The sequence below is a fragment of the Salmo salar genome, chromosome ssa15 (assembly GCF_905237065.1).
Source record: "Salmo salar chromosome ssa15, Ssal_v3.1, whole genome shotgun sequence".
Lineage (NCBI taxonomy): Eukaryota > Metazoa > Chordata > Actinopteri > Salmoniformes > Salmonidae > Salmo > Salmo salar.
In genome coordinates this window covers 24040500-24061018 of record NC_059456.1, presented here as the reverse complement: position 1 = coordinate 24061018, position 20519 = coordinate 24040500, and the positions used below count along the sequence as shown (strand labels likewise).

At 47.2% G+C, this 20519-nt stretch overlaps 1 protein-coding gene across 1 annotated transcript; it reads left to right on the top strand.

Moving 5' to 3' along the window:
* Positions 1 to 9711: 9711 nt before the first annotated feature.
* On the top strand, positions 9712 to 11633 carry LOC106571100 (muscarinic acetylcholine receptor M5-like). Its single transcript, XM_014143770.2, has one exon. The coding sequence runs from the start codon at positions 9733 to 9735 to the stop codon at positions 11356 to 11358; it is 1626 nt and encodes a 541-aa protein (XP_013999245.1). The 5' UTR covers positions 9712 to 9732; the 3' UTR covers positions 11359 to 11633.
* The last annotated feature ends 8886 nt before the right edge of the window (positions 11634 to 20519 follow it).

Sequence of the window (20519 nt, the reverse complement as noted above, 5' to 3'; positions counted from 1 at the left end):
AGCCTTTTCGAAATCGGACACTGTGGTTGGATTAACAAGAGGTTTATCTTTAAAATGGTGTATAATACTTGTATGTTTGAGGAATTTTAATTATGAGATTTCTGTTGTTTGAATTTGGCGCCCTGCAATTTCACTGGCTGTAGGCCAGGTGTTCCACTAGCGGAACCCCCTTCCCAGAAAGGGCCGCAGGGCAAGGCCGCAGGGCCAGACAAATTACCAGGACGTGTACTGCAAGCATGCGCTGACCAACTGGCAAGTGTCTTCAATGACATGTTCAACCTCTCCCTGTCCGAGTTTGTAATACCAACATGTTTTAAGCAGACCACTATAGTCCCTGTGCCCAAGAATACTAATGTAACCTGCCTAAATGACTACCGACCTGTAGCACTCACATCTGTAGCCATGAAGTGCTTTGAAAGGCTGGTCATGGCCACATCAACACCATTATCCCAGAAACCCTATACCCACTCCAATTTGCATACCGCCCCAACAGATCCACAGATGATGCAATCTCTATTGCACTCCACACTGCCCTTTCCCACCTGGACAAAAGGAACACCTATGTGAGAATGCTATTCATTGACTACAGCTCAGTGTTCAACACCATAGTGCCCCCAAAGCTCATCAATGAGCTAAGGACCCTGGGACTAAACACCTCCCTCTGCAACTGGATCCTGGACTTCCTGACGGGCAACCCCCAGGTGGTAAGGGTAGGTAACAACACATCTGCCACACTGACCCTCAATACAGGGGCCCCTCAGGGGTGCCTGCTCAGTCCCCTCCTGTACTCTCTGTTCACTCATGACTGCACGGCCAGGCATGATTCCAACACCATCATTAAGTTTGCAGATGACACAACAGTGGTAGGCCTGATCACTGACAACGACGAGACAGCCTATAGGGAGGCGGTCAGAGACCTGGCCGTGTGGTGCCAGGACAACAACCTCTCCTTCAACGTGATCAAAACAAAGGAGATGCTTGTGGACTACAGGAAAAAGAGGACCGAGCACGCCCCCATTCTCATGGGGTGGAGCAGGTTGAGAGCTTCCTTGGTGTCCAATTCACCAACAAACTAACATGGTCCAAGCACACCAAGACAGTCGTGAAGACGGCTATTCCCCCCTCAGGAGACTGAAAAGATTTGGCATGGGTCCTCAGATCCTCAAAAGGTTCTACATCTGCACCATCGAGAGCATCCTGACTGATTGCTTCACTGCCTGGTATGGCAACTACTCAGCCCTCCGACTGCAAGGCACTACAGAGGGTAGTGCGTACGGCCCAGTACATCACTGGGGCAAAGCTTCCTGCCATCCAGGACCTCTATACCAGGTGGTGTCAGAGGAAGGCCCTAAAAATTGTCAAAGACTACAGTCACCCTAGTCAGACTGTTCTCTCTGCTACCGCACGGCAACGGTACCGGAGCACCAAGTCTAGGTCCAAGAGGCTTCTAAACAGCTTCTACCCCCAAGCCATAAGACTCCTGAACATCTAATCAAATGGCTACCAGGACTTTTTACATTTCCCCCCACACCCTTTTACACCACTGCTACTCTCTGTTGTTATCATCTATGCATAGTCACTTTAATAACTCTACCTACATGTACATATTACCTCAATTTCCTCGACTATCCGGTGCCCCCGCACATTGACTCTTTACCGGTACCCCCCTGTATATAGTCTCACTATTGTTATTTTACTGCTGCTCTTTAATTACTTGTTACATTTACTTCTTATTCTTACTGCATTGCTGGTTAGGGGCTTGTAAGTAAGCATTTCACTGTTGTATTCGGCGCATGTGACTAATACAATTTGATTTGATCATCACATGCTTTACGTATGACTCAGGCCTCTGTATAGGCCTACAACAGGAAATAAAACTCCAACTAAGACTTATGTTCTGATAGTTTCACCTACTGTACGATGTTCCACTTTAGATGACTGTGTATTGCATAAGAGCTTTGAACAGGAGAGGGTTATTTTAATGAAGGTCTAGAACTGATAAAAGTCAAGCAGTCCCCTGGTTACAGTTGATTTCACAGCAGATGTGGATGACAGAGTTGTTCTGGGGAATTAGTTTAAGTTTTAAACCTCGATCTAGAAGTTCTTTCATTTTATCTTCCTATTGTGTAAGGGAACTCTCAAACTTTTCGGGTTTGAGGACCCCTTTTGTGATAGCAAATTCCTCCGGGACCCATTTATAACTCGAGCGATATAAAAATAGCAAACAATGAGTTTTACTATGACTTTGGCAGTGCATGGCCGGACGAAGCAAGTCTCGGGCCCTTGGAAGGAACATTTTCAAGGCCCACCTCTTGGCATCGGAGAGAACATTTTGCCATTGCCAAACTAATTTCCTGCAATTCTACACATTTTGACATGGGGCTGAGAATTTTTGTTGTTGTTGCAGCTTTAAAGCTAATATCGTAGACATTTTATTTAATTTAACCTTTATTTAATTAGGCAAGTCAGTTAAGAACATATTCTTATTTGCAATGATAACCTACCAGGGAACAGTGGGTTAAACTGCCTTGTTCAAGGGCAGAACGACACATTTTTACCTTGACAGCTCGAGAATTCGATCCGGAAACCTTTCAGTTACTGGCCCAACACTCTAACCCCTAGGCTACCTGCCGCCCCTGACATTCCTGACATTTGTAGATTGTCCTGTATGAAGTCATGCTTCTTGTCCTCGTGCTGCTAGATGCATGATGATTAGTGTAAAGTCATTGTAAAGTCACAGTAACATTCTTACATAGTTAAAGTAAGATAACAGAGGCTCACCTCTATTTTCCTTGACCCACAGCTGAGCACAAAGCCAGAGAAAAATAGCTACCCGGTATGGGGTCCATTCCCATTTCAATTCAGGATTTCACCTAAACTGAAATTCCAATTCAAGCGAGCAGTGTGTCAAGGAGCAGTGGATCTCAGTCCAAGAGGAGTCACTATAGTCCCTGGTTCGAATCCAGGCTGCAACACACCCTGCTGTAATTGGGCGGCGCACAATTGGCCCAGCATCGTCCGGGTTTGGCTGGGGTAGGCTGTAATTGTAAATAAGAATTTGTTCTTAACTGACTTACCTAGTTAAATAAAAGGTTCAAACAAATACAAATGTAGCTTCGTAGTCAGACATTAAGCTACATATTCTGGCAGTCTGGATCAGTCAGACATATTGTACATGCTGCCTTGCTAGGTCCCTATATTCTCATTTTCCTCTTACATAAAAAAATGCTGATGTTTTTTTTAGGTATTTATTTTTTTACAAATGTGTAGGCTACTTAGTGAACATAGTGAAAAGTTGTGTGCAAGCTATGAGAGTTGGAGGAGTCTGATGTGATGTGACCTACCGGCCTCCAGATCGTCACGATTTGTCCTGTTTTCCCGGCATAACAAACACAAGTGGATACTCCAACACAACGCCTCGAATTTACAACAGTCAGGTTAGGATACAGCATGACCACACAGCTAAAGCTGCTACAGAGCAGGCACCAGTCAAGGGGGGGAGGGGGGGAGACATAGAGAGAAAGGGTGGGGGTTGGGAGAGGGGAGGAGAGAGAGTGAGAAATACAAAAAGAGCAGAGAGAGAATGAGAAAAAGAGAGTGCGAAAGGGGGGGGGGGGCTCATTATGTGGACACAATTCCTGATTTCATGGATACACTAATTGCCCAGAAAAGCGTCTCCTAAACACATTTCCGCCCACGAAGAGTCCTCTGGAGAGCTGTGGACTGCTGCTCCTCTCTCTTCTCTACAGTGACTAATCTTTCAGTGTAGGCAAAACACGGAGAGAGGGGCCATCAGGCCAACACGTCACCACAGTAACCCTCTGAGAGGAGAGAGGGGCCACCAGGCCAACACGTCACCACAGTAACCCTCAGAGAGGAGAGAAGGGCCACCAGGCCAACACGTCACCACAGTAACCCTCAGAGAGGAAAGAAGGGGCCACCAGGCCAACACGTCTCCACAGTAACCCTCAGAGAGGAGAGAAGGGGTCACCAGGCCAACACGTCACCACAGTAACCCTCAGAGAGGAAAGAAGGGGCCACCAGGCCAACACGTCTCCACAGTAACCCTCAGAGAGGAGAGAAGGGGTCACCAGGCCAACACGTCACCACAGTAACCCTCAGAGAGGAAAGAAGGGGCCACCAGGCCAACACGTCACCACAGTAACCCTCAGAGAGGAGAGAGGGGCCACCAGGCCAACACGTCACCACAGTAACCCTCAGAGAGGAGAGAAGGGGTCACCAGGCCAACACGTCACCACAGTAACTCTCTGAGAGGAGAGAGGGGCCACCAGGCCAACACAGTAATCCTCTGAGAGGAGAGAAGGGGCCACCAGGCCAACACGTCTCCACAGTAACCCTCAGAGAGGAGAGAAGGGGTCACCAGGCCAACACGTCACCACAGTAACCCTCAGAGAGGAAAGAAGGGGCCACCAGGCCAACACGTCACCACAGTAACCCTCAGAGAGGAGAGAGGGGCCACCAGGCCAACACGTCACCACAGTAACCCTCAGAGAGGAGAGAAGGGGTCACCAGGCCAACACGTCACCACAGTAACTCTCTGAGAGGAGAGAGGGGCCACCAGGCCAACACAGTAATCCTCTGAGAGGAGAGAAGGGGCCACCAGGCCAACATGTCACCACAGTAACCATCTGAGAGGAGAGAAGGGGCCACCAGGCCAACACGTCACCACAGTAACCCTCTGAGAGGAGAGAGGGGCCACCAGGCCAACACGTCACCACAGTAACTCTCTGAGAGGAGAGAGGGGCCACCAGGCCAACACGTCACCACAGTAACCCTCTGAGAGGAGAGAAGGGGCCACCAGGCCAACACGTCACCACAGTAACCCTCTGAGAGGAGAGAAGGGGCCACCAGGCCAACACGTCACCACAGTAACCCTCTGAGAGGAGAGAGGGGCCACCAGGCCAACACGTCACCACAGTAACCCTCAGAGAGGAGAGAAGGGGCCACCAGGCCAACACGTCACCACAGTAACCCTCAGAGAGGAAAGAAGGGGCCACCAGGCCAACACGTCACCACAGTAACTCTCTGAGAGGAGAGAGGGGGCCACCAGGCCAACACGTCACCACAGTAACCCTCTAAGAGGAGAGAGGGGGCCACCAGGCCAACACGTCACCACAGTAACCCTCTGAGAGGAGAGAGGGGGCCACCAGGCCAACACGTCACCACAGTAACCCTCTAAGAGGAGAGAAGGGGCCACCAGGCCAACACGTCACCACAGTAATCCTCTGAGAGGAGAGAAGGGGCCACCAGGCCAACACGTCACCACAGTAACCCTCAGAGAGGAGAAGGGGCCACCAGGCCAACACGTCACCACAGTAATCCTCTGAGAGGAGAGTGGGGGCCACCAGGCCAACACGTCACCACAGTAACTCTCTGAGAGGAGAGAAGGGGCCACCAGGCCAACACATCACCACAGTAATCCTCTGAGAGGAGAGTGGGGGCCACCAGGCCAACACGTCACCACAGTAACTCTCTGAGAGGAGAGAAGGGGCCACCAGGCCAACACATCACCACAGTAACCCACTGAGAGGAGAGAGGGGCCACTCAGTTCTTAATTTGTAAATCGGGATGTGCCAGAACAAAAAGTGAGTGTGAGAGGGAGGTGACCTGGGGAGTTCTGAGATACCGGAAAATCACTTTTATAATAAAACATTGCATGCATATCTTAACATTTGCATCGTGGTCTAGCCTAGAGTAGAGATGCATAAAAAAAATTGCCGCCTCGCGTCTGGGAAAAATTGGGTCTTTTGTAAACACATTTTATGCAATTCTATGTAATTTTACATGACTGGAGACTTTAGCAGAATCATTTTTTAATACAGTAGAAATGTCAGGCTACCTTGACACTGACAAACTGAGAATGTGATATCATTAATATCGACCTTGTATTGAATCCGTCAATAGCCTAGGGGTGTGGAGGAGACACCTATTGTAGAATATGAAGAGGAAATTAAAGTCCAAAAAAATCTTTACAGTTTCAATGACTCACCCAATGATGCGCAGCTCACTCACCGGCGATGGCCGATGTGCTGGTGCCAAAAGCCTCTCTCTTTCGTTTTCATTTGTAAAAACAATGCTGTTCGCTCAATAGGGCTATTTGGAAATTGATAAAATATTTTCGTAGCCTAAAGACAAGTATTTTTGTTTCAGCAGGAGACATTTGCTTTCCAACCTGTGCTATCCCACAATTGTATTTGAAATATTGCAAAAGGCCTTTTTTTGGCTGCATTCTGTTCACTGACAGATTTGCCACGCGTTCTCGACTATAGGCATGCCTTGTGATTGGACTACACACAATCCACAGCTAGGCTATTTAAAAAAAAAATATTGATCCTCTGTGGCCAAATTATTGGCTACTCCTGGTGTAGTATTATTAATTATTTAATTTATTTCTGAAAAGAAATATAACTCTATAACTTTGGCAAATGTATTTTCATTTATCAACGGGGCTGCATCCCCACCAAGACCCCTCCCATGGCTATGATTCTATCAGGAAATAAATGACAAAGTACAACTATGGTGAGATGAGAGTTGCAGGCTCATCACTATCAGAGCAGAGAGAGGGAAAGAGATCATAGAAAGTGAATCTCATTCTTGTTCTGTGAGAGATACAGGCACACAGCAACTGATCTCTAGGCTACAGTGTTCTACGTTTTCACATTAGGCTACCCTTTTTTTTAGGGGGCAGGAGAATTAAAGAGGAGGCAACTTGAATTATGAATTTACATGGCAAACAGTGAAAATGATGTTTCATACCACGAGAGGTACTGGTTCCTGGTAAATAGGTTCCGGAATGAAACAGTCCAAAAAACTGAGAGGTGACGAATCCTGTTCCAGCAAGATCCGTTTCAAATTAAGCACTGGGGCCACCAAGCCACATCACTACAGTAACCCTCTGACACTGAGAGGGTGAGAAAGGGTCAGGGAGATAGAGGGAGAGAAATGCAAATGGAACAGGTAGAAAGGATAGAGAGATATGCTGGGGTAGGAGGGAGCAGGAGGTAGAGAAAGAAATTGTGTTATAAAATCACTTAATTAAGTCTGCCTAACCTTCATTTACATTTACATTTACGTAATTTAGCAGACACTCTTATCCAGAGCGACTTACAAATTGGTACATTCACCTTATGATATCCAGTGGAACAACCACTTTACAATAGTACATCTATATCTTTTTTTGGGGGGGGGGGGTTAGAAGGATTACTTTATCCTATCCCAGGTATTCCTTAAAGAGGTGGGGTTTCAGGTGTCTCCGGAAGGTGGTGATTGACTCCGCTGTCCTGGCGTCGTGAGGGAGCTTGTTCCACCATTGGGGTGCCAGAGCAGCAAACAGTTTTGACTGGGCTGAGCAGGAACTGTGCTTCCGCAGAGGTAGGGGGGCCAGCAGGCCAGAGGTGGATGAACGCAGTGCCCTTGTTTGGGTGTAGGGACTGATCAGAGCCTGAAGGTACGGAGATGCCGTTCCCCTCACAGCTCCGTAGGCAAGCACCATGGTCTTGTAGCAGATGCGAGCTTCAGTTGGAAGCCAGTGGAGTGTGCGGAGGAGCGGGGTGACGTGAGAGAACTCCACACAGAGGCCTTATCAGAGCATTGCTCCAGCCCTAGTACCTCTCTCTCTCTAGCGTCCTAAATGTTTAGTATTCTAGTTTGAGGGATAGCTTTTTTATATTCAACCAGGCAGGCTTGAGATAAGGAACTCTTCCTAATAATAGGTCTGAGTTAACCAGCTATTAGTTAGTAAAAAGGTTTCAGGTTTGCTAACAGAGGTCAATAATGGCTTTGTAATTTACATGATGTGTAATTATACTTTCAACAGAATATACTCTTTCACCCCAAAACAAAAGGATAAATATGTAATGGTGTGCAACTGCTGTGTCCTTCTTGTGATCTCAGGGAGTTGAATTCGGCTACAATGTTCAGGCTATGCTACGTCAGTGAATCACTGCTTCTCTAGATAGTGCCAGTATTTAGAATTGGTGAGCAATGGCCAATGCCCATCTTATATAGTACGCCTACCTCTCATTCTTCAAGCATGAGCCAATCTAGTGCTGTTACTAAGGAATATGATATGCCTTTCCAAGGCAAAACAAGAAAAAGTCTAGCTAAGTATCTGACACATTTACTCGGTTCTGGATAGGCTACATAAGGACAGAGAAAGACATGTCTTCTGAAACTATCACGAGTTGTAAGACTAGCCTAACTGACAGGCGGACTGACAGCACTGTTCATCAAAGCTCAAGCTTGTAATACCAGCAAGAATATTCTGAATGACTTTCTCAGTCCGGAAAAAGCTGAATCTGTTGTCAGGACCACACTGGCTAGGTCATTTAAAAGGAAAACGTCATGCATTCCTTACCTGGGTCATGAAACTGACATTTGACCCCCCCCAAACAAAGTGTCATTTTTTCACGAAGTGGATGACTGAGATTAGGATCTGTACTTAACTATTTCATAATTATAATTATATTTTTCATAATTATAATTATGTTTTTTGATCAGAATAAGAACCTCATTCTGAAACCATATAAGCAAATTCAACTAGTTTGTATGATTTATGGACAAACTACAGCAACATTTTTTTTAGTTTAATTCAAATAAATGCAATTTTTCTCTAATAAAATTGTATAAAATGACCTGAGAATTTTGGGGTGAAAATGTACACAATTCAGGCAAAAATGTAAAATGTTTTTAAAGTAAGATACTTTGCCAAAAACATGACATCTTTTGTCTTCAGATTGATAGTTGATTTTTGCAGATGCATCATGGTTTTGTAACTCAATTTGCAATAGACATGTTTAATACTACACTGAACAAAAATATAAACGCAACAAGTAACAATTTCAAAGATTTGACTGAGTTGTACATCTATAATATTTTTTGGACTTCTCTCAAGCTTACAGTTGAAGGCTGTCTCCAACTTTATCCATATGTGAAAATTATGTTGAATGAGGGCATTGATATTGATGAAATGTGTTTAAAAAATACTCAATATGTTTACATCCTTGGCGAGGTGAGAAGTGTCCCACACTGGCCATTCGGCATGCGCTGTGCATAGCAACACCAACAACATTGCACACATGCAATGACTGACTTCCAATGACGTGTTTTTCACTTGAAAACGTGATCGATAACTAGCCAATTTTAAGACTTTCCTGAGATGTTCAACATGTCAACTAGCTAGCTAATAAACTGATTATCGAAATCGCAACAACAACTGCTATTTGAGTGTGATAAGTTTAGCCAACTCCTCACCCTTCCAAATATGGCAGGTGGACAGCCGCACACCCTCGGCCTCAATAATGGTCCCCTTTGCCCCTTCCTGTTCCGTATCGTCCTCTTCCCCGGACCCTGTGCTCACCACTCGAGGTCCCGCTATCACCTCCACCTCGGGTCATTGTTTCTGCCTGACAATGATTAATCATTGAATGACTTCAAAATTACAAGATATGAAAAACATGAATGACAAATTGTTTAAATAATTATAAACCAAATAGAAAACTTCAGTGATGAACATTTATCAAACAACAAATTACATATGATTTCTTTTTTTTTTTAAGTCAAAAAGCATAAACTGATTTTTGAAAGATACACCAAGATATAGAGTGTCTTATCCTTGATTTTTGTTTCTTTCAGGGGAAATAATAATGGAACCACAGAGAGACAATTCCCTATCTATCACTTCACTGTAACATAAAGAGACAGCCACTCAAAATGGACGTCAAGGACCTCCAGATCCAAAACTCCACGTTCGAAAGCAACACATCAGACATTCAGCCTGTCCCACACAACCTATGGGAGGTCATCACCATAGCAACCGTATCAGCCATCGTCAGCCTGATAACAGTTGTCGGCAATGTTCTGGTGATGCTGTCGTTCAAGGTCAACAGTCAACTAAAGACAGTCAACAACTACTACCTTCTCAGTTTAGCCTTCGCTGACCTCATAATAGGAGTCCTGTCCATGAACTTATACACCTCATACATCCTAATGGGCTATTGGTCCTTAGGGAACCTAGCCTGTGACCTCTGGTTAGCCATGGATTACGTGGCCAGTAATGCCTCCGTTATGAACTTGTTAGTCATCAGTTTCGACAGGTACTTCTCCATCACAAGACCGTTGACCTATAGGGCCAAGAGGACGCCGAAGAGGGCTGCGATTATGATTGGTCTAGCGTGGCTAGTGTCGTTTGTCCTCTGGGCACCGCCTATCCTGTGCTGGCAGTACTTTGTCGGAAGTCGGACGGTCCCGGCAGACCAGTGCCAGATCCAGTTCTTCTCCGAGCCGGTGATCACATTCGGCACCGCCATCGCTGCGTTCTACATCCCTGTCTCCATCATGACCTTCCTCTACTGTAAGATCTACAAGGAGACAGAGAAACGCACCAAGGACCTGGCTGAGCTGCAGGGCCTCACCACATCTGGTCACCCAGAGACTGTTAATAAACCCCAGAAAACAGTTCTGTTACGGTCCTGTTTCAGCTCCAGCAACGACAGGAGGGACAGAAGGAACCAGGCCTCGTGGTCCTCGTCCAATCAGAGTAACGTCACCAAGACCACGACCCGGTCGGACGAGTTGGCCTGGGCCCGGGCCGACCAGGTCATATCCTTCAACAGCTACACCTCATCTGACGAGGAGACTCATCATCCTATTTCCGCTGCAACTTCCCAGGGGTCGTCCAAAGGTCAAGGTCAGACTGAAAACGGACAGGCGCCCGCTGGTTATGGTGATGATGAAGAAAGCGAGTACTTTCCGACCGCCACCCCACCTCCGAAAACCTCCAGCAAGAAGGGAATCTCCTACAAATTCAAACCGGTCTCGAAGGATACTAGCAGCCCTCAGAATGACAAGAAACCCAACACAGACCCTAAAACAGCCCCTCCGTGTCTCTCTGAGTCTGACCAGACAGGAGGACAGAACCACCACCAGAAGTCCTCTCCATCATCCTCCACCACCACCACAACCACCACCAAGCCCTTGGACCCCGTCCTGAAGAGCCAGATCACCAAGAGGAAGAGGATGGTCCTCATCAAGGAGAAGAAGGCTGCCCAGACCCTCAGTGCCATCCTCCTGGCCTTCATCCTAACATGGACGCCGTACAACATCATGGTGCTCATCTCCACTTTTTGTTCTGACTGTATCCCTGTGTCTCTCTGGCACCTGGGCTACTGGCTCTGTTATGTCAACAGCACCATTAACCCCATGTGCTATGCGTTGTGTAATAAGACTTTTCAGAAGACCTTTAAGATGCTGTTGATGTGTCAGTGGAGGAAGAAGAGAGGGGAGGATAAACTGTACTGGTGTGGACAGAACCCGGCCATCAACAGCAAGATGACATGATGTGGTGCGGAATAGAGAATATATATATTTGGGCATTCAGCAGCAGACCCCTTTTTTTATATCCAAACCACTCTCTGTACAGTAAGCAGATATGTTCAGCATATATGGCCCATATGGGTATTAAACCCACACCTGGTGTTGCTAGTGCCAAGCACTAATCAACGGAGCACAATTGCCCCCAACGTTATGAACTGTAAAACTGGCATAGTGTTTGAGCAGTGTCTGGTGAATGCATCTGTGCTTTTATCAAATTATAAAAAGTTTCACATGAAATGGAGGCTTTCGAACCTCATAATTTGTCATGTACCCCAGGGTTTCACAAACTTGGCCCTGGAGCCCCCCCACTGCACGGCTGATTTACATAATCACAGCTACTCTGTGATTCTCATGGAATGTACATATTGAACATATTACACACATTTCAACAAGTATGTTTGTTGTATTGGATAAAGAAAAGCATTTTCCTGAGTTTTTGTAAAGATTTTACTTACAGTTGTATGTACCGTACTTTGCCTTGTGCATTTCTAGTAGTTAAATGTTATAATAGTTATTCATTCAGTTTAGACGTGTTCTTTCAGTTAAAGTGGATTGATCTTGCATCCAAGGGCTATATATACTGCTCAAAAAAATAAAGGGAACACTTAAACAACACATCCTAGATCTGAATGAAAGAAATAATATTATTAAATACTTTTTTCTTTACATAGTTGAATGTGCTGACAACAAAATCACACAAAAATAATCAATGGAAATCCAATTTATCAACCCATGGAGGTCTGGATTTGGAGTCACACTCAAAATTAAAGTGGAAAACCACACTACAGGCTGATCCAACTTTGATGTAATGTCCTTAAAACAAGTCAAAATGAGGCTCAGTAGTGTGTGTGGCCTCCAAGTGCCTGTATGACCTCCCTACAACGCCTGGGCATGCTCCTGATGAGGTGGCGGATGGTCTCCTGAGGGATCTCCTCCCAGACCTGGACTAAAGCATCCGCCAACTCCTGGACAGTCTGTGGTGCAACGTGGCGTTGGTGGATGGAGCGAGACATGATGTCCCAGATGTGCTCAATTGGATTCAGGTCTGGGGAACGGGCGGGCCAGTCCATAGCATCAATGCCTTCCTCTTGCAAGAACTGCTGACACACTCCAGCCACAAGAGGTCTAGCATTGTCTTGCATTAGGAGGAACCCAGGGCCAACCGCACCAGCATATGGTCTCACAAGGGGTCTGAGGATCTCATCTCGGTACCTAATGGCAGTCAGGCTACCTCTGGCGAGCACATGGAGGGCTGTGCGGTCCCCCAAAGAAATGCCACCCCACACCATGACTGACCCACCGCCAAACCGGTCATGCTGGAGGATGTTGCAGGCAGCAGAACGTTCTCCACGGTGTCTCCAGACTCTGTCACATGCTCAGTGTGAGCCTGCTTTCATCTGTGAAGCGCACAGGGCGCCAGTGGCGAATTTGCCAATCTTGGTGTTCTCTGGCAAATGCCAAACGTCCTGCACGGTGTTGGGCTGTAAGCACAACCCCCACCTGTGGACGTCGGGCCCTCATACCACCCTCATGGAGTCTGTTTCTGACCGTTTGAGCAGACACATGCACATTTGTGGCCTGCTAGAGGTCATTTTGCAGGGCTCTGGCAGTGCTTCTCCTGCTCCTCCTTGCACAAAGGCGGAGGTAGCGGTCCTGCTGCTGGGTTGTTGCCCTCCTACGGCCTCCTCCACGTCTCCTGATGTACTGGCCTGTCTCCTGGTAGCACCTCCATGCTCTGGACACTACGCTGACAGACACAGCAAACCTTCTTGCCACAGCTCGCATTGATGTGCCATCCTGGATGAGCTGCACTACCTGAGCCACTTGTGTGGGTTGTAGACTCCGTCTCATGCTACCACTAGAGTGAAAGCACCGCCAGCATTCAAAAGTGACCAAAACATCAGCCAGGAAGCATAGGAACTGAGAAGTGGTCTGTGGTCCCCACCTGCTGAACCACTCCTTTATTGGGGGTGTCTTGCTAATTGCCTATAATTTCCACCTGTTGTCTATTCCATTTGCACAACAGCATGTGAAATTTATTGTCAATCAGTGTTGCTTCCTAAGTGGACAGTTTGATTTCACAGAAGTGTGATTGACTTGGAGTTACATTGTGTTGTTTAAGTGTTCCCTTTATTTTTTTGAGCAGTGTATTATACAATGTTTACAGGTTGTTATGCTGGTCTGCAGTTTCAATATAATGGAAATTAGAAGCATTTTGGAGATTGTACACGCCCACTCATCGCGAACACACACATTACCATCATTCCTCTTTACCTCTGTAAGCAGAGCCGGAGGTGAATCCGAGTATACACCGTACGTACATGTAAACCACAGGAGGTTGGTGGCATGTTAATTGGGGAGGACGGGCTCGTGGTAACGGCCGGAACGGAATCAGTGCAATGGTATCAAACACATGGTTTCCATGGTTTCCAGGTGTTTTGATTCCATTGGCTCCATTCCAGCCATTATTATGAGCCGTTCTCCTCTCAGCAGCCTCCACTGATGTAAACACATCCCAACCCAAAATAACATCTTCCTACAGATATTACACTTCATATAGTCATTGCCCCTACTGTAAAACGTGAACACTGGACACAGCATATCTAATCACTCCTCACCTGCAGTACCTTAAGTACCTATGAGGTTGAGTTAGGTTTTGAAGCTGTATACTATTGCAATACATACGTCCTTTGTAATGTAAAATGTTTCCTCTATAAGTTCTGTGCCTTGTGTTGCGATCAGAGGACATGATGACGTATATCGTGAATGGATCTGTGTTTATCTACTGTATAGTATGCTGCTTGTGTCCCTTTGATCTGATCAGTGAAATAATACCAATTGAAAAATATCCGTAGAGATCCTCTGAACGCTATTTGTTAACACAATGCTTTGTTTACAACGTGTTGAAAGTATTATTATTACAGAAACAGATCTTCAACGGAAGACCCTACATCTAAGGACATGGTTCCCAGCATGGGGGAGCCAAGGACACTCACACTGACACCCACAAAACTGTTCAAAATATTAACATGGGCACAGTCTGCTATTAATGCACAGACTGTAATTATTATGAATTATTATGTATTATTATTCATGTATAACTAAATAGAACATTAATGATTGAAACCCTCTGCATATGTAACAGGAGGGTTTGCAGAGGACAAAGGGACACCACCTACCTAGGAGACAGTGATCTGAGGCGACTCATGTGGTTCATTGGTCCCTGGGCTACAGTCGCTAACGCATCACGACTGTTCTGTTTCTGGATCACATCAACATGATCTCTCCTGTGAATGACAGGATTCATTTCATACCCTGACTATTTACCAGGAGTTTCACAGAGAACAAAGAGACACCTCAGCAATCTGACTGAGTGACTAGTGACACCCACCTAGAGGACAGCAATCTGACTGAGTGACTAGTGACATCCAGCTAGAGGACAGCAATCTGACTGACTAGTGACACCCACCTAGAGGACAGCAATCTGACTGACTGACTAGTGACACCCACCTAGAGGACAGGGATCTGACTGACTAGTGACACCCACCTAGAGGACAGCAATCTGACTGACTGACTGACTAGTGACACCCACCTAGAGGACAGGGATCTGACTGACTGACTAGTGACACCCACCTAGAGGACAGCAATCTGACTGACTAGTGACACCCACCTAGAGGACAGGGATCTGACTGACTAGTGACACCCACCTAGAGGACAGCAATCTGACTGACTGACTAGTGACACCCACCTAGAGGACAGCAATCTGACTGACTAGTGACACCCACCTAGAGGACAGCAATCTGACTGACTAGTGACACCCACCTAGAGGACAGCAATCTGACTGACTGACTGACTAGTGACACTCACCTAGAGGACAGGGATCTGACTGACTAGTGACACCCACCTAGAGGACAGCAATCTGACTGACTAGTGACACCCACCTAGAGGACAGGGATCTGACTGACTAGTGACACCCACCTAGAGGACAGCAATCTGACTGACTAGTGACACCCACCTAGAGGACAGGGATCTGACTGACTAGTGACACCCACCTAGAGGACAGCAATCTGACTGACTAGTGACACCCACCTAGAGGACAGCAATCTGACTGACTGACTAGTGACACCCACCTAGAGGACAGGGATCTGACTGACTAGTGACACCCACCTAGAGGCCAGCAATCTGACTGACTGACTAGTGACACCCACCTAGAGGACAGGGATCTGACTGACTGACTAGTGACACCCACCTAGAGGACAGGGATCTGACTGACTGACTAGTGACACCCACCTAGAGGACAGGGATCTGACTGACTGACTAGTGACACCCACCTAGAGGACAGCAATCTGACGACTAGGGACACCCACCTAGAGGACAGCAATCTGACTGACTGACTGACTGACTAGTGACACCCACCTAGACGACAGCAATCTGACGACTAGGGACACCCACCTAGAGGACAGCAATCTGACTGACTAGTGACACCCACCTAGAGGACAGCAATCTGACTGACTAGTGACACCCACCTAGAGGACAGCAATCTGACTGACTGACTGACTGACTAGTGACACCCACCTAGACGACAGCAATCTGACTGACTGACTAGTGACACCCACCTGGAGGACAGCAATCTGACTGACTAGTGACACCCACCTAGAGGACAGGGATCTGACTGACTAGTGACACCCACCTAGAGGACAGCAATCTGACTGACTAGTGACACCCACCTAGAGGACAGCAATCTGACTGACTGACTGACTAGTGACACCCACCTAGAGGACAGGGATCTGACTGACTAGTGACACCCACCTAGAGGACAGCAATCTGACTGACTGACTAGTGACACCCACCTAGAGGACAGCAATCTGACTGACTGACTGACTAGTGACACCCACCTAGAGGACAGGGATCTGACTGACTAGTGACACCCACCTAGAGGACAGCAATCTGACTGACTAGTGACACCCACCTAGAGGACAGGGATCTGACTGACTAGTGACACCCACCTAGAGGACAGCAATCTGACTGACTAGTGACACCCACCTAGAGGACAGCAATCTGACTGACTGACTAGTGACACCCACCTAGAGGACAGGGATCTGACTGACTAGTGACACCCACCTAGAGGACAGGGATCTGACTGACTAGTGACACCCACCTAGAGGACAGCAATCTGACTGACTAGTGACACCCACCTAGAGGACAGCAATCTGACTGACTGACTGACTAGTGACACCCACCTAGAGGACAGGGATCTGACTGACTAGTGACACCCACCTAGAGGACAGGGATCTGACTGACTAGTGACACCCACCTAGACGACAGGGATCTGACTGACTAGTGTCACCCACCTAGAGGACAGCAATCTGACTGACTGACTGACTAGTGACACCCACCTAGAGGACAGGGATCTGACTGACTAGTGACACCCACCTAGAGGACAGGGATCTGACTGACTAGTGACACCCACCTAGAGGACAGCAATCTGACTGACTAGTGACACCCACCTAGAGGACAGGGATCTAGACAGAGTATAGTGACACCCAGCTAGAGGACAGCGATCTAGACAGAGAATAGTGACACCCAGCTAGAGGACAGGGATCTAGACAGAGAATAGTGACACCCAGCTAGAGGACAGGGATCTAGACAGAGAATAGTGACACCCAGCTAGAGGACAGGGATCTAGACAGAGAATAGTGACACCCAGCTAGAGGACAGGGATCTAGACCGAGAATAGTGACACCCAGCTAGAGGACAGGGATCTAGACAGAGAATAGTGACACCCAGCTAGAGGACAGGGATCCAGACAGAGAATAGTGACACCCAGCTAGAGGACAGGGATCTAGACAGAGAATAGTGACACCCACCTAGAGGACTGAAATCTGACTGAGTGACTAGTGACACCCAGCTAGAGGACAGGGATCTAGACAGAGAATAGTGGGCCATTGCAGATGTTACCCAAGCTGATGTGTTTCAGAACAGAGCAGTGCATTACATATGGAGCCCTGTTGGACACACAACGATCTCTCCCATGTTAGATTGGTCTATAAATAGTCATTCATCTTAACAGTTGTCCCTACAGCAACCCTGAGTGTAATTGATCATCAAGTGGTTTTTAATTGAGGACATTTATCATGGACAATACGTTTTAATATCTATATTTACACTTTGTTTCTGCTTGCTTTCATTAAAAAAACCAAAAAAACAGCTGTCCAAGCCGCGTGAAGTTGTCGGGAGATGAAGCTAGTGGGTGACAATGTCATCTCAATTCATTCACACTTTACAAACTGTGCCGGTGATACACCGTTTTTTTTAAAGAAACCCCAGCGACCACTTTATGATAAATGCAAAATACAACACAAACCAAGGTATGATAACTAAGAATTTCACTCAGAAATCTAGCAATTCAAAGGTGATCAGGTTGTGGCAAAGAAGGGGGTCGAGTGATAAATGGCAGATATGTGAGGGCAGAACTAATAAACGGGCTCTGCCCGATCACTAAAATGGCCACCCCGATCAGAACTACAGATCACAAAATGGCCGACTGCCAAAAATACAATTCCCAGAAGCAAGGGGAACCCTCAGAAGGTGGAGCCGACCCACAGATAAAGGGTCAAGAAAAAGCAGGAAGAGAGAGAGAGGGCGGGAAGGATCTATGAACCATAGAGAAAGAGACAATCTACATTGGCTGGATTTACCGTGTACGAGCTGGACTGTTTTGGACTTACCTGTTGGCGTTTAGACCTGGACCTACCGAGAACCAGATTTGTGTACCAAACCCTGCTATCCTTGACCTTACCTGCGGCCTGGGTGGACCAGGACAGAGAAACAAACACACAGGTACTGTCAGGTTCGAAAGAACTTTAATTCTGGGCTGACTTTGGTGACAGTTTCCCACTTAATTTGTGACAAACGCTCCTAGCGTTGAAGAGGTTTGCCACACGTGGTGGAGAATGTGGGCAGTGGATTAACCATACCGCTGGTTAGGTAGAAAAAAAAAAAAGTTAGCACTCCAAAGGGGAGTGAGGTTTTTTGGGTTTTTTTGGCTTTGTTTGGTTAGGACAGTTTTTTTTCAGGAAAATGAGTATGGAGGGAGCCATACAGGCCCTGTTACAAGCGGCGGCCGCCCAACAAGAGGCAACTAAAGCTCAACAAATAGCTCATCAGGATGCAATGCGAATGTATCAGGACACGTTAAAGGTTCAGCACCGCACCAACCAGCTGCTCAGAGAAGAGCAAGAGAGAAACACCCGGGAGTTAAGAGAAGGCCTAAAGGGGCTAGCGGACCAAATTGGGGCTCAGTTACCAGCTGCAAATACCCAAAGGTGGGCCAATCATTTTCTTCAAAAAATGACAGCACAGGATGATGTGGAAGCATATCTTACCACCTTCGAAAGGACGGCAGAGAGGGAGAAGTGGCCGAAAGAAGAATGGGCAGGGCTTCTGGCACCATACCTGGCAGGGGATGCTCAAAAAGCATATTTCGACCTGGAGTTGAAGGATGCACAGGATTACGATAAACTCAAGGGAGAGATTCTGACTAGACTGGGAGTGACCGATACCGTGAGGGCACACCGCTTCCATCAGTGGTCCTACAGAACGGGGCAACCCCCCCGAACACAGATGTTCGACTTGATCCACCTGGCACGGAAATGGTTGCAACCGGAGACCCGTTCTTCCGCCGAGGTCGTCGAGACCATCGTACTCAACCAGTTTCAGCGAGGTCTACCCCAAGAAGTGCGACGATGGGTTGGCCAGAACGAGGTACTTTCCGTCGACCATCTCGTGGGCCTGGTTGAACGGTATTGTACGGCAGGAACAGCTGAGCAGGCGCAGGAGGAAAGATTCCCATTCCCCAGGCCTGGGCGACCCAGCGGACAGGGGAAGACTGTCCCAACAGGTGGAGGGGGAGGAGAGCAGCGTGGGGCCATGAGGAAAGAATCAGAATCGGGCCGAGACACTAAGGAAAAAAACGGAAACCGGGACTAGGGGTCGAGGAGGTCTCCCCCCCGAAACCCTATTATCTGTTACAATTGTAATCGACCGGGACATATTGCAGCCTACTGCCCTATTAAAGAAGAACCAATGCAATGTAACCTCGGTGAAAAAGAAGATGAGATATGGTATGCATGTCCTGTGGTAACCACTGTATTTGAAAGATCGAGAAACAAACATATGTGCAGGGTGAAGGTTGAAGGGAAAGAGGTTGAAGCACTACTGGATTCCGGCAGTATGCTAACCCTGGTCGTTGCAAATCTAGTGCCGACTCATAAACTGGATACAAGTCAGGATATCAGTGTTACGTGCATTCATGGGGATACCCGTCTGTACCCCACAGCATTAGTGAGCATACAAACAGAGGACGGTCTGCTGGATTATGAGGTCGGCGTGGTCCCAAAGATGCCATATGATGTAATATTGGGTAGATACTTTCCGAACTTTGCGAAGTTAGGCCAAAAGAATGGCATATTTGAGAAGCCAACAACTCTGACCAAGCAGGAAGAAGCATGGGGCCTTCAACCAAGGCCAAGAAAAGAGATCTCCCAGGGGCCAACCTCACAGGTACTAGTAGGGGAGGATGAGGATGAAGTGGCAAACCTTGTTGATAATGAACAGCCCAGTACTAGTGGGGCTGGGGTTGATCTGAATCCAGAGGACGACTATCTAGAACCAGCAGACCTGGCAGGGTCCATGACTAATTTCGGGACGGCCCAACACCAGGATCTAACCCTGCAGCAAGCCAGAGCAGACGTGCAGGTCGTAGATGGTACTCCCATAAATGATGGGATGATACCGAATAGTTTTCCCCACTTCATCATGAAAAATGGTTTGGTGTACAGAGTCTCAAAAATAGGGGTTGATGTGGTGGAACAGTTGTTGGTCCCCACCCGGTACAGGAAGACAGTACTGGATCTAGCTTATGGGCACATTCTGGGTGGACACCTTGGTATCGATAAAACCCGAGACCGGATTGTAAGGAGGTTTTACTGGCCAGGAATTCAGGCTGAAGTGGCTCGGCATTGTGGAGAGTGCCCGGAGTGCCAGGTAAACAGCTCCCCGACCAGCGTTTAGAAGCCCGTTAGTGCCACTCCCCATAATCGAAACGCCATTTGAGAGGATAGCGA